The sequence below is a fragment of the Amblyraja radiata genome, unplaced genomic scaffold (genome assembly GCF_010909765.2).
Source record: "Amblyraja radiata isolate CabotCenter1 unplaced genomic scaffold, sAmbRad1.1.pri scaffold_486_ctg1, whole genome shotgun sequence".
Classification (NCBI taxonomy): domain Eukaryota; kingdom Metazoa; phylum Chordata; class Chondrichthyes; order Rajiformes; family Rajidae; genus Amblyraja; species Amblyraja radiata.
The window spans coordinates 77,382-98,907 of record NW_022630564.1 but is presented as its reverse complement, the minus strand read 5'-3'; the positions used below and the strand labels follow the sequence as shown (position 1 = coordinate 98,907).

The 21,526-nt window shown below is 44.1% G+C and overlaps 1 protein-coding gene and 4 pseudogenes across 1 annotated transcript in view; 4 read left to right on the top strand and 1 right to left on the bottom strand.

The window, feature by feature from the left end:
* Positions 1-296: 296 nt before the first annotated feature.
* The window catches only part of LOC116970020 (neoverrucotoxin subunit alpha-like), a 30,615-nt gene continuing 9,385 nt past the window's right edge, over positions 297-21,526 (bottom strand). Inside the window, exons 2-4 of the mRNA XM_033016765.1 lie at positions 11,514-11,640; positions 7,689-9,701; positions 297-382 (exon numbers count right to left, since the gene is read on the bottom strand). Of these exons, the coding sequence (XP_032872656.1) occupies positions 297-382; positions 7,689-9,701; positions 11,514-11,601 (2,187 nt within the window). The 5' untranslated portion in view covers positions 11,602-11,640. The remainder of the gene's footprint in view (positions 383-7,688; positions 9,702-11,513; positions 11,641-21,526) is intronic.
* LOC116970021 lies at positions 16,414-20,705 on the top strand (annotated as a pseudogene).
* Positions 17,591-20,705, top strand: LOC116970023 (annotated as a pseudogene).
* Positions 19,063-20,705, top strand: LOC116970019 (annotated as a pseudogene).
* LOC116970036 lies at positions 20,758-21,470 on the top strand (annotated as a pseudogene).

Below are 21,526 nucleotides of genomic sequence, written 5' to 3'. Positions count from 1 at the left end.
GTGATCAGAACATTGCACCATAATTACCTGCACATTTCTGAACATAAAATAGATAAAAACAGATTTTGAAGGTGTGTTCCGTTTTATATCAGCAAATAGCAGGCCTGTGAACACCGAGGATACATGTTATATTTAGCTTGAAAAAGGGACCTGACCCCAAACGTCACCTATTTATGTTCTTCGGAGATACTGCCTGACCAGCTTAGCTACTCCAGCACTGTGTCTTTTTTTTTTTTTAATGTTCCAGCATCTGTAGTTCCTTTGTGTCTACCTTGTATATTTTGCTTCAGCTGATTTTATGTTGCTTTTGCGATCCCAAAAAGCCACCAGTTAGAACACGGGCTTGCATTGATCTCGGTCTTGTTTTTCAGATGGAGGCTTCCTGTTAAACAACAATTTACCCATGCAGATGTCTTGGACAAACATGAGAGCCCCGTGGACACACTCGGTAGCCCAGAGCAACAGGTGGAATGGAGTTACAAGAGGTTCATGCCTGCAGACTTTAGTGGGCGGGTGATTTTCTTTATTTAAATATAAACTTTATTCAGAATAAATAATATATACAGAGCAGAAATTGTGCAAAACTCTATACAGTAATTTCACAGTTAGTGTATTTGCAGCTAGCTTTAAAGAAGTCACCTTTGCCACGAGTGTATTATCGTGTAAATACCTGGAGTATTATCCCTTCCCTTGGTTCGGGGGTGTCTCCAGCAGATTGTGACCTCCCCCCTGTGCCCCAAAGCGGACAGATCCTAGACTGTGGTCCTCCCCCACAGAGCCTTGCCGTTGGCCTCACTGAGCTTCAGTGTGTGCCTCAGCAGCACGTACTCCTACAGTCTGGAATGGCCCAGTCAGCAACATTCCCTGATGGAAATCTCGTGGTGCTGGGAGGTCAAAAGATTTTGTGCAGACCCGAGTGTCTTTCACCGAGTTGATGATTTTCCACTAGCACTTCAATGTGTCAGTGGGTACATCTCATGAATCAGAGTCCTCTGTTATGGGGCTGTTAGGGATGAACTGTGACAAGGTGCCCTTGCATCAGAATCTGAAATCACTCTCTGCGATGAGGTGAGCAATTGTCTCCTCTCCCCAACAGCCGTCCTGAGGGCTGTAGGATCAGATATTCTGTGCTGACCAGTGCAGATCACTTCACTTTCTATCCAATCTCTGTCCCTCCTAACACCCACATAATGTCCCAGGATATCTCTTCTTCATCCTCGCCATGGATCATACCTTTCCTATTGTGTGGTGAGCAAACTTCAGACCATAGTACGGAGGTCATGTGGCGATGAGGATGTATTGACTCTGCAATATAATACAGAGAGACTGAGTGAGTGAATGGACAAATGGAATTTAATATGGGGAAGTGTTTCATCATGCACTTGGCTAAGAGGAATCTGGTAAGTTTCGATTCTGTGACTGAAATGGAAACCTGGCCAGGGAGGTTCAGAGAGACTTCGTGTGAGGGGAACATGTAGTTTTGGAACAACAAGTTCACAAGTTATGGTAGAATTAGGCTATTCGGCCCATCGAGTCTATGCCATTCAATCATGGCAGATTTCTGCCTCCTAATCAAATTTTCCTGTGTTCTCATTACCCTTGACACTCGTTCTAATCAAGAGTTTGTCTATCTCTGCCTTAAAAATATCCGCCTTACCCTCCACAGCCCTCCTTGGCAATGAGTTCCACAGATTAACTACCGCCTGACTAAAGAAGTTCCTCCTCACCTCCTTTCTAAAAGAATGTCCTTTAATTCTGAGGCTATGACCTCTGGTCCGAGACCAATCCTTTCCACATCCACTCTACCTATGCCTTTCATTATTCTGTATGTTTCAATGCGGTCCTCCCTCAACCTTTTAAAGTCAAGCGAGTAGAGGCGCATTGCTGTCAAACGCTCATCATATGCTAACCCACATTCCTGGAATACTTGTAAATCTTCTCTGGACCCACTCCAGAGTCAGCACATTCTTTCTCAGATATGGGGCCCAGATTTGATCACAGTACTCCAAATGCAGCCTGACCAGCGCCTGATAGAACCTCAGCATTACATCACTCGGGGTCATGAGAGGAAAGTGAGGCTGGCGAAAGGACGGCAATTGGCACGGAGGATGGAGAAGTTGTTTTGGGTAGAATACCACTTCTGTGGGTAACTGGGACTGGATCTGAGGAGATGCAAGCCATTCATTAAATCCTGAGGATAACCAGCCATTCATTAAATCATATCATCATTGTTAACTTCCTATTTCACCACTCTGTATTTCCTCTGGAGATTACTGTAACTGACTGCATTATTTACAGCAATTTTGATCAGAACATTCCGTGAAATCACATGATATTTTGTCTTGCATAAAGGGAATAACAACCAGACACTGGTATTGAGGCCTGTGAACATTTTATTTCATTTTAGAAGCATTTATTTGTTTGATTACTGAACATATAGAAAATAAAGCAAGGAAAGAGATGACTTTGTTCTGGAAGAGATGTGTAGCTTCTAACTGGGGCTACACTTCATTTATCCTTGCATTTTGATTTCCCTTATTGGGCTGGAATTAGAAAAGGGAAACACAAGGATTGAGAAAGGCTGAAGAATGTAAGTTGAATTAACAAAAAAAAATTGGGAGGTGGCTTTATTAACCAAGGTAGGAACTTCTACTGACCCAGGTCAGCTGGGGTAGAGTGCCTGCTTCTGGATTCCATAAACTGTACGGGGAAGATGATTAGTTTAGTTTAGAGATACAGCACGGGAAATGGGCCCCTCGCCCCCTCCCCCCCCCCCCCCCCGACCAGCAATCCCCGCACAAGTTCAAGTTCAAGTGAGTTTATTGTCATGTGTCCCTGTATAGGACAATGAAATTCTTGCTTTGCTTCAGCACACAGAACATAGTAGGCATTTACTACAAAACAGATAAGTGTGTCCATATACCATGATATAAATATATACACACATGAATAAATAAACTGATAAAGTGCAAATAACAGAAAATGGTTATTAATAATAACGATGCTGCGGGTGCAGCAGCATCTATGGAGCGAAGGAAATAGGCGACGTTTCAGGCCGAAACCCTTCTTCAGATTAATAATCAGAGTTTGGTCCGAGCCAGGCTTAATATCCTGATGGCTGTGGGGAAGTAGGTATTCCTGAACCTGGTTGTTGCAGTCTTCAGGCTCCCGTACCTTCTACCTGAAGGTAGCATGGAGATGAGTGTGTGGCCAGGATGGTGTGGGTTTTTGATGATACTGCCAGACTTTTTGATTATTATTGCCATAGAGGGAGTGCAGAGAAGGTTCACCAGACTGATTCCTGGGATGTCAGGACTGTCTTATGAAGAAAGACTGGATAGACTTGGTTTATACTCTCTAGAATTTAGGAGATTGAGAGGGGATCTTATAGAAACTTACAAAATTCTTAAGGGGTTGGACAGGCTAGATGCAGGAAGATTGCTCCCGATGTTGGGGAAGTCCAGGACAAGGGGTCACAGCTTAAGGATAAGGGGGAAATCCTTTAAAACCGAGATGAGAAGAACTTTTTTCACACAGAGAGTGGTGAATCTCTGGAACTTCCTGCCACAGAGGGTAGTCGAGGCCAGTTCATTGGCTATATTTAAGAGGGAGTTAGATGTGGCCCTTGTGGCTAAGGGGATCGGAGGGTATGGAGAGAAGGCAGGTACGGGATACTGAGTTGGATGATCAGCCATGATCATATTGAATGGCGGTGCAGGCTCGAAGGGCCGAATGGCCTACTCCTGCACCTAATTTCTATGTTTCTATGTTTCTATGACTGCGATAAATCCCCTCGATGGAAGGAAGGTCAGAGCCGATGATGGACTGGGCAGTGTTTACTACTTTTTGTAGTCTTTTCCTCTCCAGGGTGCTCAAATTGCCGAACCAAGCCACGATGCAACCGGTCAGCATGCTCTCTACTGTGCACCTGTAGAAGTTAGAGAGAGTCTTCCTTGACAAACCGACTCTCCGTAATCTTCACAGGAAGTAGAGGCGCTGATGAGCTTTCTTGATAATTGCATTAGTGTTCTCGGACCAGGAAAGATCTTCAGAGATGTGCACGCCCAGGAATTTGAAGCTCTTGACCCTTTCAACCATCGACCCGTTGATATAAATGGGGCTGTGGGTCCCCCTCCTACTCCTTCCATTTAGATTTATACCAAGCTAATTATGCAACAAATCTGTAGGTGTGTAGGTCTTTGGAGGAAACCAAAGATTTCGGAGAAAACCCATGCAAGTCACAGGGAGAACGTACAAACTCCGTAGTCAGCACCCATAGTCAGGATTGAATCTGGGTCTTTGGTGCTGTAAAACCGTAGTTCTACCACTGCGCCACTATGCCGCCCTATTCTTCTATTTCCCTCTAATGCCTCTGGAATCTCTCCCGCTGCCCCAGTCTCTGTCACCTCTGCCACAGCCTCACTCTGTCACTTCTGCCACTGTCCCACTCTCTGTAATCTCTCCCACTGCCCCACTCTCTGTAATCTCTTCCATTGCCCAACTCTCCGTCACCTCTCCTGTTGCAGCATTCTCTATCGCCTCCCCCACTCTGTCACCTGTCTCCTCCTCTGTATCTGCCATCACACCCCTCTCTTTTTATCACCACTACCTCTCTCTCTCTCTCTCTCCATGATCTCGCTATCACTCTCTCTGTTCCTCTCCATGATCTCTCTCCGTTATTCAGACACCGCTCGCCTCTCCTCATCACCTTTGCTTTCCTCTCTCTGCTGCTGACTCTGCCCCGTCACCCATCACCCTCTTGTCACCTTTCTCCATTATCTTACCTGCTCACCAACACGTCTCTTTTCCAAATGCCTCTCCCATGCTCTGATGTCTCTCGTTCATTCGTCTTTCTCTCTGCCTTCTCCCTCTCTTTCTGTCCAAATATCTCCTGCCTCTATCCCCTTCTCTCTTCCACCATCACTTTCCCCTCCTTCTCTTGCTCTTCTCTCTCTGTTGCCCTCTCTTTGTCACCTTTTCCTCACGGATATTCCCAGAGGGAAACACACATGTTCTTCTGCCTCCCTGTTTTCAGATATCCTGATCAATACTCAAGAGAGAATAGACACAAAAAGCTGGAGTAACTCGGCGGGACAGGCAGCATCGCTGGAGAGAAGGAACGGGTGATGCTTCAAGTTGAGATGCTTCTTCAGACTGAGAGTTAGGGGAAAAGGAAACGAGAGATATAGATGGTGATGTAGAGTGAGATATAGAACAATGAATGAAAGATAGGCAAAAAAAAGTAATGACTATAAAGGAAACAGGCCATTGTTAGCTATTTGTTGGGTGAGAACGAGAAGCTGGTGAGATTTGGGTGGGTGGGGGGGGGGGGGGGTGTGGAGAGAGAGGAAATGCAGGGGTTGCGTGAATTTAGAGAAGTTAGAGAAATGAAGTTAGAGAAACCCAAGCAAAATATGAAATGTTCTTCCAATTTGCTTTTAGCCTCACTATAAAAATGGAGGAAGCCTAGGACGGAAATGTCAGGGTGGGAATGGGAAGGAGAATTAAAGTGTTTAGCAACCGGGAGGTCAGTTAGGTCCAGGCAGACTGAGCGAAGGTGTTCAGCGAAACAATCGCCCAGTCTACATTTGGTCTCGCCGATGTATAAGAGTCCACTTCTTGAACAGCGGATACAACAGATGAATATGGAGGAGGTGCAAATGAATCTCTGCCTCACCTGAAAGGACTGTCGGGGTCCCTGGACAGAGTCGAGGGAGGAGGTACAGGGACAGGTGTTGCATCTACTGCATTGCAGGGGAAGGTACCCGGGGAGGGGGTGGTTTGGGTGGGAAGTGATGAGTTAACCAGGGAGTTACCAAAAAACCTGGAGTAATTCAGCGGGACAGGCAGCATCTCTGAAGAGGAGGAATGGGTGACGTTTCGTGTCGAGACCCTTCGTCACACTGAATAGATCATTGTTAGCTCGGGGAAGGTGACAACAAAGCAAACAGATACAATGTAATCGGGGACAGTCAGACTGGTGGGAGAACTGGGAAGGGGGAGGGATGGAGAGAGAGGGAAAGCAAGGGTTACTTGAAGTTAGAGAAGTCAAAAATCCTACCGCTTGGGTGTCAGGCCGCATTTGGAGTATTGTGAGCAATTTTGGGCCTCATATCTGAAGCTGGAGAGGGTCCAGAGGAGGTTTACGAGAATAATACAAGGAATGAATGGGTTAACATACAGTGCATTCAGAAAGCCTTATAATTAAATTGATTAAATTCATTTATTCATCATTAATCTACATACAATAGCACGGATTGAAGGAGCGAAAACAGGTATTTCAAATTTTTTGTAAAGTAATTATAAAGAAATAACTGAGAACACAGAGCTCCAGCACTGTGTTCCCCACCTCAGCAAACCCCTGCTCAAGTGACGCACAATTGACTCCATGACTTTCTGCTGGGTCATCTTCTCCCCTTGAGCATTTTTATACCAGGTAGGTCATGGTAGGTCGTCTTCTTTTATCGTTTCATGGTCAAACCTGTACTGTTCAATTTTGTGATTGCTTAAGCCAAATTTCTGAGGACAGACTAAAGTTTCCCCGTAAACCATCCAGCTCGGTGTAGTTTTCGCTCATAGCCTGTTTTAATTTCTCTTCTTCCTACAATATGCACAATGTTAGGATCCGAGTTTGAATGCCCCACACTACAGCTTCCTGCTGCTTACGTTCCATCAGAGCCTCTCCGGTCAAACGTAAGCTCCTTGTTTCTATTGTGCCCATTGAGCTGAGAAGAACTTCTTCATACTGTTTTCTCCCATTTTCCAGAACATTGCAGCTTCTTCCCCACTGTCATCGGATCTCCCCTCGCTAGAGTTTCCAGAGGTTGGACGCTGGGCCAAAATGGCTGAATTGTTAAACTTGAAGTGGGCTGGCATATAATTTTTGTCTTTGAGCCAGGGTAAATTAGCTTTTTTAAAGGCTTCCAGAACAGGGGGACTACGTACATCTGCGAATGTCACCATTAATTGAAAGTTCTCTGCAATATCTTTGCTAGAACGACGAAGAATGTTATCAAAGGTAAGTATATGTGCCTCAGTTAGACAAGGCAGGGAGGCTTGAACAACAAAACAGATGGCATCGATCTGATCACCATGTGGGAAAGTCAAGAACTCGCAGGTGTGAAAAATGACCTCTTCATCTCGCCAACACCGATCTTTGCTTCTGAATCCTGGTGCGTCAATGATAGTCAGAGAGTAATCAATGTGAAATCCTACCTGATGATGGAGATAGTAGATTGTGAATGTGTGGGCCAGACTCTCATCCTGGGAATTTCCTGTCTCTTCCTGTATTAACTGGTATCTGAAGTTGTCCTCCCATTCCACACCCAAGATGTAGTTGATCATCCCATTGATGAGGGTTGTCTTTCCTGACCCAGTTAGTCCCGTAATCATAATTGTCTTCATCTTGTGTGTTGTGGTGGGTTTTCCGAAGGAGCATTCCACAATGCGTACACCGTTAGGAGATTGCCCAATCATAAAGGCATTAATTAAATGCTGCCGGGATTCATCGGAAAATGCAGCATCTCTGGAGAGAAGGAATGGGTGACGTTTTGGGTCGAACCACTCCTTCAGACTGAAGTTCAGCTTGTAAATGGAAGGGCTTCCGTTGGTTACTAATTGATCTTTGCTGAGAAATTTCAGAGCCTTTCTGTTTCGTGCATTTTCTGTTTTCATTGAAACCTCCTCACTTGCGACACTGGAACCTGCTTCTCCACAATCAGCTGACACTCGGAATCTGTAGACTGTCTCGGATTTCAGTCCCTCTAAATTATAGTAGCATTGTGTGTCTGTTGTCTGAACGTGCTCCCATAATCCACCTTCCGTGTTGGACTTAACTGATGGTTCTTCTCTATATTCAATCCTATACTGATTAATTTCAACATCAGCTCCAATCTGACTTGGTCCGTCCCAGGACAATGATGGATTGGGTGACTGATCCTGGAAGACCGGTTTACCAGGTGGACTTGTCAGATGGGTGGAGACCTTGTAGATCTCACTGGCCTTGCTGACCCCTACCTTGGTCACGGCTCTGTATCGGATGTAATATTCCTGGTGTGGCTCCAACCCAGATATCGTGAAGGAGTGGGATGTGTCAGGTGTATCTAGTGTTGTCCATTTCTCCTGCTGGCTACCTCGATACTCTACCTTGTAGCCCACAATCTCATCAGAACCATATGTGGGTGGCTCTAACTGCAGCGTCACACTGTCGTGTGTTGTCCCACTCGCTGTTGGTCTCTCAGGCTGAGACGGGGGTTCAAAGCAGCAGCTCCTCACAATCCCTCCCCCATACACGTAAATAGATGCACCCACGTTACTGTCATCCTGTGCGGATCCAACAAGGAATTTTACTTTCTCGTCACCACTGTTGGCTGTGGCAAAATCCAGGAACAATTTGGACCGTTCCTTCATCTTCTCAGTTATAGCCAATGAGTGAAACCAGCGCTCGCTGTGTTGTGTTGTACAGGCTCCATCAGCAGGAGGTGGCATCTGCATTTTCTCTGCTGTGAGAGATTGGAGGTAGTTGATTGCCTCCGTCAGGTAGAAATCCTCCTGATGCAGTGTTGTGAATGTGAAGCAGACCACGTAGTCTGTTACTGGACCCATCAACACTTTATGCAACTCTCTCCTTGATTTCACAACAGGTATGTCTTTCATTATCCTGAGGTAAAGTCCCACAAACATCATCCCCCATTCCTTGTCATCCAGCCATGTGGTCAGTGCTTGGTGTTTAAATGGTGACTGCTCCCTGTTCTTCAGTATGTCCGCCAGCAACCCTTCCTCCTTCCCACCGCCCCGAATGGACGGCAAAACTCTGGCTAAGGTCCCTTGGAAAACCAGTTTGTACTGCAGACACTTCTCTCGGAATTGACGTATCCTGTCCCGGATCTCAGGAAACTGAACTGCGACACTGTCTTTCATCAGGTCATTGCACCTCATCGCGGCCTCACTGAGCTGTTCCAGGACACACTGGCAGCGATTGACCAGTCCCACGCTGATCTCCCTCACCAACTGAGCAGCTTTGCTGTCCAGTTTATTGAGAGGATAGAGCCAGACTGCAACAGGCACTGAATGTTCTCCACCTGGGCCCAGCAGGTGTGGGAGTGTTGCGTAGATATTGATGGCATCTCGGTAGGTGGTGGGATTGTTCTTCAGCGAGAAGTCCCCGTAAAAGGTGCAGCTATACTTCTCGGCCTGAGAGCTCTGTTCTTCTGTCATTTCTAGGGAGGCCTCTCCCTCGATCGCAATCACAGGGAGACGTTTAATCATCACCTCCATGTTGCCCTGAATATTCTGTGTGTTCTCTGCTGAAGAAGTCATTCGATCAAACACAAAGAAGGCCTGGGCCCCATACAGCACTGCTGTAATGACATGGGTGGCTGAGCCCTCATCAAACACACTCGGGTAGGTAATATTCTGTCTCCCTAAGTGACTCATTGTCAGTTGTTCAAACCTGGTTGTTGCTTTGTAGTGAAGGGTAACTCGTGCTTGTTGCTTTGATTCCTTCGTGTCTCTGAGATATTTTGCCGCCCCTTTCACCTCCACTAACCCACACAGGAAACTAACTTTCAGTGATGCTGACACATTGAAGGCATTGGCTTTCTTCTCCATGGAGTCTGATGCAATGATGTGAAACTCAGTGCTGGGCTGGTCACGACGGTCAAGGTTGCTCTGCAGTGTCTGCAAGTCCCACAAGGTGATGCCTACAAAATAAATCAGCGATCAAAACTTAATAATGTGAAAATTACTCAAAGTTGAATAATATTCCTTCAGTAGATTCAATCTCTGTAAAGGCTGTGCTTGGGCCGAAAGTACAACACTCTACACTCACTGGACTGTTCACATGAGTAATAGGTGCGGTATGGTGGCACAGCGGTAGAGTAGCTGCCTTACAGCGCTTACACCGCCAGAGACCCAGGTTCGATCCTGACTACGGGTGCTGTCTGTGCAGAGTTTGTACGTTCTCCCCGTGATCCCGTGGGTGTTCTCCGAGATCTTCGGTTTCCTCCCGCACGCCAAAGATGTACAGGTTTGTAGGCTTGTTATAAATGTAACATTGTCCCAAGTGTGTGTAGGGTAGTGTTAAGGCCTGTCCCACTTTCATGACCTAATTCACGACCTCTGCTGAGTTTGCCCTTGATTCATGCTCACAGCAAGGTTGTCACAAAGTCATAGGAGGTTGTAGATAGGTCATGGCAGGCCTTGATGCTAGTTGTAGGTACTCATGGCATCAAGTAGGTCAGGCCGTTTTTCTAGCCTGATGAAAAATGTCCACAAGTAAAGTGAAAGTGTGACAGGCCCTTTAATGTGCCTGTCGGTGTGGACTCGGTGGGCCGAACGGCCTGTTTCTGAGCTGTATCTCTAAAACTAAACTAAAAATACATTGAGTGCGACAGTAACTCAGCGGGTCAGGAGGCAATTCTGGAGAACATGGATAGGCGGTGATTTGGATCGTGTTCAAATATTCTTCAAATATCCATGTTTAGTTTAGTTCAGAGATACAGCACGGAAACAGGCCCTTCGGCCCACCGGGCCAACGCCATCCAGCGATCCCCGCATACTAACACTATACTGCACACACTAGGAACAATTTACAATTTTACTAAGCCAATTAACTTACAAAACTGCATGTCCTTGGAGTGTGGGAGGTAAACCAGAGATCTCGGAGAAAATTCACGCAGGTCACAGGGAGAACGTACAAACTCTGTACAGACAGCGCCCGTAGTCAGGATCGAACCTGGGTCTCTGGTGCTGTAAGGCAGCAACTCTACTGCTGCGCCACCCTGCCGCCCAATATTCAATCCACTGTATAAACTGGACTATTACTGACAAAGTTGTGGCCACCATTGTGAGATTGGTCAACTGAACTTATGGCCCTGCATTGACACCATTGTATCAGAGTGATACAGCATGTAAAGAGACCTGACTTGTCCACATTGACAAACATGTCCCAGCTACACTAGTCCCACCAGACTGCGTTTGGCCCATACCCCTCCAAACCTGTCCTATCCATGTACCCGTTTAACTGTTTCTTAACCATTGGGATGGTCCCTGCCTCAACTACCTCCTCTGGTAACTTGTTCCATACATCCACCACCTGTTGTGTAAAAAAGTAACCTCTCAGATTCCTATCTTTTCCCCTTCACTTTAAACCTATGTCCTCTTGTCCTTGATTCCCCTACTCTGAGCAAGAGACTCTACGCATCTACCCGATCTAATCCTCTCATGATTTTACACACCTGTATAAGATCTTCCCTCATATCAACCCATATCAGAGAGCATTTGAAAAAATCCCTCAGAAGTATAAATTCATTGAGTAGAAGGTATATCTGAATCCCACCACAACCAGAGAGTAGTCCTGAACCACTATCTACCTCATTGGTGACCCTTGGACCACCCTTAATCAGACTTTGCTGGCTTTACCTTGCACTATATGTTATTCCCTTATCACGTCTTTCGATTCACCTACTCTGGGCTCATGTGACTTCATGATTTGTGTGAAGACATTCCAGTACCTGGGATCAGAGCATCTGATCGGCAGTCGTACAGCATTCCCAACTGGAAAGGCCGGCCCAGAGTGGCCAGTTGCAAGTACTCACTCATCACTAAACCGGACGTGGACAGTCAACAAAATCCAGTGATCTGAAATAGAACGAGAAATAAAATATGAAGATGAATCCACTCGACGTACGGCTTTTTAAGATGTGACCAAAAAGGTTTAGTTTAGAGATACAGTGCAGAAACAGGCCCTTCGGCCCACCGAGTCCGTGCCGGCCACGTTTCCCGCACACTAAGGGCCTGTCCCACTGTACGAGGTAATTCAAGAGCTCGCCCGAGTTTAAAAAAAATCAAACTCGTGGTAATAGAAGAATAGAATAGAATACGTTTAGAGACCCAGTAAGTACGTAGAATGTACGTAGCGGTACGTCGGAGCTCGGGACGTCTCTTAGCGGCTGGTAACACTAACGGCAGGTACTCTGGAAACGCGGTAAGCTCGTGAAGATTTTTCAACTTGTTGAAAAATGTTGACGAGAGACCCGAGTTCCCACGAGCGGCTATTACCGTAATTCTCCGAGTTCGAATCAGGGGAAACTCGAGAGAACTCTTGAATTACCTCGTACAGTGGGTTTTAGTGTGCGGGGATAATGAGAAACACTATCCTACACGCGCCAGGGTCAATTTACATTTATACCAAGACAATTCACCTATAAACCTGTAAATCTTAGGAGTGTGGGAGGAAACCGAAGATCTCGGAGAAAACCCACGCAGGTCACGGGAAGAACGTACAAACTCCGTACAGACAGCGCCCGTGGTCGGTATCGAATCCCGTGTTCATGTTAAGGGATGTTAACTATTGCATTGAGAATCACAGTATGTTTTTCGTGTGGATGAAGGCCATTCTGCCCATTGGGTCCCTTCTAGCTCTGGGTAAGAACAATCCATCTGGTCCCACATTCCCACCTTGAAAATTCCTTCCTTGCAGGAAGGAAATTTCAGCCAGACATCAGTCGCAGAATGTTGCTGACTGGCCCGCTCTACACTGCAGGAGTATGTGCTGAGGGATGTACTGTAGCTTGGTGCAGCCAACGCCAAGGCTCCATGGGGGAGGACCATTGTCTAGGGTCCTTCTGCTGCTGGACATTTGGGGGCAGAGTCCGGTGTAGATACCCCTCAAACAAGTGAAGGGAAACAAGGTGAAGATCATGACTGATAGGTGTAGTATTAGGCCATTTGGCCCGTCAAGTCATCTCCGCCATTCTATCTCTCCCTAGTAACCCCATTCTCCTGCCTTCTCCCTTTAACCTTTGATACCCGTACTAATCAAGAATCTATCTCTACCTTAAATATATCCACTGACGTTGCCTCCAGAGCCTTTGGTGGCAAAGAATTCCACAGATTCACCACCCTCTGACGATAGAAATTCCTCCTCATCTCCTTCCTAAAAGAACGTCCTTTAATTGCGTGACCGAGATATCAACATTATAAATCAATATCTCCCCCCACACATCCGGAGATCTGTTACTAAAAACAAAAAGGTGCATCTGAAGTGACAAACGCAGAGACTGATGCAGGGCTGTGTTCTAACTGGAGCGGGTTTTTTTGCATTTCGAAAACAAGTGAAATCTATTGAAACAAAGTACTGAAGGAGGGTCTCGACACGAAACACCACCCATTCCTTCTCTCCAGATTTGGTATCTGACCCACTGAATTACTCCAGCTTTTTATGTCTAAACCAGCATCTGCGGATCCTTCCTACGCATTCTCCAGAGATGCCGTCCGTCCCACTGAGTTACTCCAGCACCCTGTGTTTGTCTTTTGGTGTAAACCAGCATCTGCAGTTCCTGCCTATGCATAACATGTACCCTCATCGCTCAAAGCCCTGCTGCTATAAAATGCAACATGCTTTCAATACTTGCTGTACACCCTGTGGAGTTACTGTACACTGAGGCAAAGGTCCATTGTTAGTGCTGTGGTCAGGATGAACCACTGCCTTTAGCACTAAAACAAAACACACACACAGATGGATACACACCCCCACTGTACAGATACCCTGATACATGAGCAGAACACAAAGTGCTGGAGGAACGGGGAGTATCTGGAAATGGACAGACGACATTTCGGGTCATAGAGTAATAGAATTTTACAGCGTGGAAACAGGCCCAACTTGCCCTCACCGGCTAACATGTCCCATCTACACTAGTTCCACCTGCCAAATTTACACATGCAAGTTTCCGCACTCCAGTGAGAACGCCCTAATCATGCCCTTATTTGTTTAGGAGCTGGTATCAGGCATATACAGTGTGTATAACCCATGACACCTCGCTTAACCACACCCCCAAGGGAATTCAGCAGTGATAGACATTGAATAATAAGCGCAAGCTTGAATCAGTTAAAGTTAAAAGAGTTGGTTAATCTCGTGCCAGCCACCGCGGTTATACGAGTAACTCACATTAATACTTCACGGCGTAAAGGGTGATTAAAAGTTTCTAAAAATACTAGAGTTATAACCTTATAAAGCTGTCATACGCACCTATAAAAGGAATAATACACTGACGAAAGTGACTCTAATGACATAGAGCTTTTGACCTCACGACAGTTAAGACACAAACTAGGATTAGATACCCTACTATGCTTAACCATAAATAGACCTTTATCATCACTTACTTTGTTTAAGTCCGCCTGAGTACTACAAGCGCTAGCTTAAAACCCAAAGGACTTGGCGATGCCCCAGACCCCCCTAGAGGAGCCTGTTCTATAACCGATAATCCACGTTAAACCTTACCACTTCTTGCTCTTACCGCCTATATACCGCCGTCGTCAGCTCACCCCATGAGGGTATAAAAGTAAGCACAATGGACTTCCTCCAAAACGTCAGGTCGAGGTGTAGCGAATGAAGTGGAAAGAAATGGGCTACATTTTCTCTCAAGAAAACACGGACAGTAGAATGAAAAATCACTTATAAGGTGGATTTAGCAGTAAGAAAAACTTAGGATATTTTCCTGAAACCGGCTCTGAGGCGCGCACACACCGCCCGTCACTCTCCTCAACCTAAGCTACTCTATTCTATAAATAAATTTTTATCACAAGAGGAGGCAAGTCGTAACATGGTAAGTGTACTGGAAAGTGTACTTGGAATAATCAAAATATGGCTAAATTAGTAAAGCACCTCCCTTACACCGAGGATACACCCGTGCAACTCGAGTTATCTTGAACCTTAAAACTAGCCTAATTACCATTAATTAGCTTCAATATTACTAATAAATTATCTTAATATTTTATACTTAAAACATTTTCACATTCCTAGTATAGGTGATAGAACAGAAATACTTAGCGCTATAGAAAAAGTACCGCAAGGGAAAGCTGAAAAAGAATTGAAACAAATCATTAAAGTAACAAAAAGCAAAGATTCACCCCTGTACCTTTTGCATCATGATTTAGTAAGAACAAGTGGGCAAAAAGACCTTAAGTCCACCTTCCCGAAACTAGGCGAGCTACTTCGGAGCAGCATACTAGAGCCAACCCGTCTCTGTGGCAAAAGAGTGGGAAGACTCCCGAGTAGAGGTGATAAGCCTACCGAGCCTAGTGATAGCTGGTTACCCAAAAAAATAACTTAAATTCTGCAATAATTCTTCACCCCATCAACTAAGATTACCTAAATAAGGTGACTTGTAAGAATTATTAGTTATTTAAAAGAGGTACAACTCTTTTGAATTAAGAAACAACTTTATTAGGAGGGTAATGATCATACTATTAAAGGACCATACCCCAGTAGGCCTAAAAGCAGCCATCTGATCAGCAAGCGTCATAGCTCCAGCCCTTAATTAACCAATAATTCCGATACATTCTCCAAACCCCCTAACCAATATTGGTTTTTTTTATTATACTAAATAAAAGAACTTATACTAAAATGAGTAATTAGAGGATTAACCTCTCCAAAGCACCCGTGTAAGTCAGAAAGAATTAAATCACTGATTATTAACCGACACCAACCTGAGGTTATAATATTAATAATAATAAACTAGAAAAACACATTTGTTATATCGTTAACCCTACACAGGAGTGCTTATAGGAAAGATTAAAAGAAAGTAAAGGAACTCGGCAAACACAAACTCCGCCTGTTTACCAAAAACATCGCCTCTTGCAAACTCTGTATAAGAGGTCCCGCCTGCCCTGTGACATTGTTTAACGGCCGCGGTATTATGACCGTGCGAAGGTAGCGTAATCACTTGTCTTTTAATTGAAGACCTGTATGAAAGGCATCACGAGAGTTTACCTGTCTCTATTTTCTAATCAATGAAATTGATCTCCCCGTGCAGAAGCGGGGATATTACCATAAGACGAGAAGACCCTATGGAGCTTTAAACACTTAAGTTATTATCTAACCAATAATTAATCTAAAGACTTAACCTAACATAAGGATAGCCTAACTTAATGTTTTCGGTTGGGGCGACCAAGGAGTAAAATAAAACCTCCTTATCGATTGAGTATTTTTACTTAAAAATTAGAGCGACAGTTCTGATTAATAGAATATCTAACGAATAATGACCCAGGATTAAATCCTGATCAATGAACCAAGTTACCCTAGGGATAACAGCGCAATCCTTTCTAAGAGTCCATATCGCCGAAAGGGTTTACGACCTCGATGTTGGATCAGGACATCCTAATGGTGCAACCGCTATTAAGGGTTCGTTTGTTCAACGATTAACAGTCCTACGTGATCTGAGTTCAGACCGGAGTAATCCAGGTCAGTTTCTATCTATGTAGATATTTTCCCTAGTACGAAAGGACCGGGAAAATGGAGCCTATGCCCCAGGCACGCTTCTCCCTCATCTGTTGAAATCAACTCAAACAGTAAAGAGGGGTTAGCCCTCTACTAAAGATTATAGCGAGTTAAGGTGGCAGAGCCTGGTAATTGCAAAAGACCTAAACTCTTTGATCCAGAGGTTCAACTCCTCTCCTTAACCATGTTAAAAACCATTATTACCCAAATCATTCACCCTTTAACCTACATCATCCCAGTCTTACTGGCCACAGCATTCTTAACCCTTGTAGAACGTAAAATCTTAGGTTACATGCAACTTCGTAAGGGCCCTAATGTAGTAGGACCATATGGGCTCCTCCAACCTATCGCTGATGGATTAAAACTCTTTACCAAAGAACCAATCCGCCCCTCACACTCATCCCATTTTCTTTTTCTAGCAACCCCAACCGCTGCCCTAACCTTAGCCCTACTTATATGAATACCATTACCCCTGCCTCACTCCATCCTCAATCTTAACTTAGGCTTATTATTTATTTTAGCCATTTCTAGCTTAACCGTTTACACCATCCTGGGCTCCGGCTGAGCCTCTAATTCTAAGTACGCATTAATAGGGGCACTACGTGCTGTAGCACAAACTATTTCCTATGAAGTTACCTTGGGCTTAATCTTACTGTCGTTAGTTATCATAGCCGGGGGCTTCACACTACACACATTTAATTTTACCCAAGAAACAATCTGACTTCTCATCCCAGCTTGACCACTTGCCATAATATGATACATCTCAACCTTAGCAGAAACCAACCGAGCTCCATTTGATTTAACAGAAGGAGAGTCAGAACTAGTCTCTGGCTTTAATATTGAGTACGCAGGAGGACCTTTCGCCCTATTCTTCCTAGCGGAATACTCCAATATTTTAATAATAAATACATTATCAGTTATCCTCTTTATAGGCGTATCTTATAACCCCTCCCTCCCTCAAATTTCAACATTAAGCCTTATAATTAAAGCAACCATGTTAACCATCCTATTCCTATGAATTCGTGCCTCTTACCCACGATTCCGCTACGACCAACTCATACACCTAGTATGAAAAAACTTCTTACCACTTACATTAGCTCTTATTTTATGACACATCACTCTACCCACCTCCATGGCAAGCCTCCCACCCCTCACCTAAGGAAGCGTGCCTGAATTAAAGGATCACTTTGATAGAGTGAAACATGAATGTTAAAATCATTCCCCTTCCTTAGAAAAATAGGGCTTGAACCTACTCCATAGAGATCAAAACTCTATGTACTTCCTATTATACTACTTCCTAGAGTAAAGTCAGCTAATTAAGCTTTTGGGCCCATACCCCTACCATGTTGGTTAAAATCCTTCCTCTACTAATGAACCCCCTCGTATTATCAATCCTCCTCCTCAGCCTAGGTCTAGGCACTACAATCACATTCATAGGCTCCCATTGACTTCTAATTTGAATAGGCTTAGAAATTAATACTATAGCTATTATCCCATTAATAATTCACCAACAACACCCACGTGCAGTAGAAGCCACTACCAAGTACTTCCTCACACAAGCCACAGCTTCTGCACTCCTCCTCTTTGCAGGAACAACAAATGCCTGAACTACAGGACAGTGAAACATTACCGACATGCTTTCACCAACCTCCGCCACACTAATTACCTTAGCCTTAGCCTTAAAAATTGGTCTGGCACCTATACACTTCTGATTACCAGAAGTCCTCCAAGGATTGGACCTGACCACGGGACTTATCCTCTCAACATGACAAAAACTAGCTCCATTCGCCATCCTCCTTCAACTCTACCCCCTCCTTAACCCAAATATTCTCATAGCCCTGGGGGTTACCTCAATCATCGTCGGGGGATGAAGCGGACTTAATCAAACACAACTACGAAAAATTCTAGCGTATTCATCAATTGCACACCTAGGATGAATAATCACTATTATTCATTTTGCCCCAAATCTAGCACTACTAAACCTTGCCCTCTATATTATTATAACCACCTCAATATTTCTCCTATTTAATACACTTAATTCAACAAAAATCAACTCAATCTCCGTATCTGCTACCAAATCCCCACTACTCTCAATCCTATCCTTAGTTACTTTACTCTCATTAGGAGGCTTGCCCCCACTCTCAGGGTTTATACCCAAATGACTCATCTTGCAAGAACTAACTAAGCAAGATCTACTAATCCCAGCCACTATTATAGCCCTGGCAACTCTCCTTAGCTTATTTTTTTACTTACGTCTCTGCTACGCAATAACCCTAACTATCTCCCCAACCCCAATCTTTTTCATATCCTCATGACGAGCAAAAACCACTCAAATGAATATCTTACTCACAATCACCACTTCTCTCTCCATCCTTCTCCTCCCCCTAACCCCAACATTACTGACACTATCCACGTAAGAAATTTAGGTTAATAAAACCAAAAGCCTTCAAAGCTTTCAATAAGAGTTCAAATCTCTTAACTTCTGATAAGACTTGCAAGACTCTATCTCACATCCTCTGAATGCAACCCAGATGATTTAATTAAACTAAAGTCTTCTAGATAAGCAGGCCTCGATCCTACAACATCTTAATTAACAGTTAAGCGTTTAAACCATCGAACTTTTATCTAGGCTTCTCCCGCCGTAGGGTAAAAGGCGGGAGAAGCCCCGGGAGAGCCTTAATCTCCGTCTCAGGATTTGCAATCTTGTGTAAACTTTACTACGGGACTTGGTAAGAAGAGGACTCTAACCTCTCTTCGCGGAACTACAGACCACCGCTTAACTCTCAGCCATCTTACCTGTGGCAATTAATCGCTGATTATTCTCTACTAATCACAAAGATATCGGCACCCTTTACTTAATCTTTGGTGCCTGAGCAGGTATAGTCGGAACTGGCCTAAGTCTCTTAATTCGAGCAGAACTAAGTCAGCCCGGATCACTTCTAGGTGATGATCAAATTTATAATGTCCTTGTTACAGCCCATGCCTTAGTAATAATCTTTTTTATGGTTATACCAATTATAATCGGGGGATTCGGCAATTGACTCGTCCCTTTAATGATCGGCTCTCCAGATATAGCCTTTCCACGCATAAATAACATAAGCTTTTGACTTTTACCCCCTTCATTTCTTCTTCTCCTGGCCTCCGCTGGGGTTGAAGCCGGAGCTGGAACAGGTTGAACTGTTTACCCCCCTCTAGCTGGAAATCTAGCTCACGCGGGGGCCTCCGTAGACTTAACAATTTTCTCTCTTCATTTGGCAGGTATTTCTTCTATCTTAGCCTCCATTAATTTCATCACCACAATCATCAACATAAAACCCCCAGCAATCTCTCAATACCAAACACCTTTATTCGTGTGATCTATCCTTGTCACAACTGTCTTACTTCTTATGGCCCTCCCAGTACTAGCAGCTGGCATTACCATACTACTTACAGATCGTAACCTCAATACAACTTTCTTTGACCCCGCAGGGGGAGGAGACCCTATTCTCTACCAGCACTTATTCTGATTCTTTGGTCACCCTGAAGTATATATTCTAATTTTACCAGGATTTGGAATAATCTCACATGTAGTTGCTTATTACTCTGGTAAAAAAGAACCCTTCGGCTATATAGGTATAGTTTGAGCAATAATAGCTATTGGTCTTTTAGGGTTTATCGTCTGAGCACACCACATATTTACAGTAGGGATAGATGTAGACACACGAGCGTATTTTACATCAGCCACGATAATTATTGCCATTCCAACAGGTGTTAAAGTCTTTAGCTGACTAGCCACCCTCCACGGCGGCTCCATTAAATGAGAAACACCACTACTTTGAGCATTAGGCTTTATCTTCCTATTCACAGTTGGAGGGCTGACGGGGGTTGTTTTAGCCAATTCTTCCCTTGACATTGTACTCCACGACACCTATTATGTTGTAGCCCATTTCCATTATGTTCTCTCAATAGGAGCAGTATTTGCTATTATAGCAGGCTTTGTTCATTGATTCCCCTTATTCACAGGCTACACACTTCACTCCACATGATCAAAAATTCAATTCTTAATTATATTTATCGGAGTAAACCTGACCTTTTTCCCCCAACACTTCCTAGGTTTAGCGGGCATACCACGACGCTATTCAGATTACCCAGATGCTTACACCCTTTGAAATGTTGTATCATCTATCGGATCCCTAATCTCGTTAGTCGCTGTCATCATCTTATTATTTATTATTTGAGAAGCATTTGCCTCAAAACGTGAAGTTCTATCTATTGAACTCTCTAATACCAATGTAGAATGACTTCATGGCTGCCCTCCTCCATACCACACCTATGAAGAACCAGCTTTCGTTCAAGTTCAACAGCCTGCTTATTAACAAGAAAGGAAGGAATTGAACCCCCATAAGTTGGTTTCAAGCCAACCACATCACCACTCTGTCACTTTCTTGAGACTCTAGTAAATCAATTACATCACCTTGTCGAGGTGAAATTGTGGGTTAAACTCCCACGAATCTTAAATTAATGGCACACCCAGCACAATTAGGATTCCAAGACGCAGCCTCCCCTATTATAGAAGAACTTCTCCATTTCCACGACCACACATTAATAATTGTCTTTCTTATTAGCACATTAGTTCTTTATATTATTGTAGCAATAGTAACTACTAAACTAACTAATAAATATATCTTAGACTCACAAGAAATTGAAATTGTATGAACCATCTTACCCGCTATCATCCTTATTATAATTGCACTACCCTCGCTACGGATCTTATACCTAATAGACGAAATTAATGATCCACACATTACAATTAAAGCGTTAGGCCATCAATGATATTGAAGCTACGAATATACAGACTATGAAAATTTAGAATTTGACTCCTACATAATCCAAACTGAGGACTTGTATCCAGGACAATTTCGACTTCTAGAGACAGACCACCGCATGGTTGTCCCAATAGAGTCCCCTATTCGAGTTTTAGTAACCGCAGAAGATGTCTTACACTCCTGAACAATCCCAGCACTTGGAGTAAAAATAGATGCAGTACCAGGACGCCTCAATCAAACCGCCTTTATCATTTCTCGGCCTGGTGTCTATTACGGACAGTGTTCAGAAATCTGTGGTGCCAACCACAGCTTTATACCCATCGTAGTTGAAGCAGTACCCTTAGAACACTTTGAAAATTGATCTTCATTAATGCTAGAAGAAGTCTCATTAAGAAGCTAACAGGGTCCAGCATTAGCCTTTTAAGCTAAATATTGGTGATTC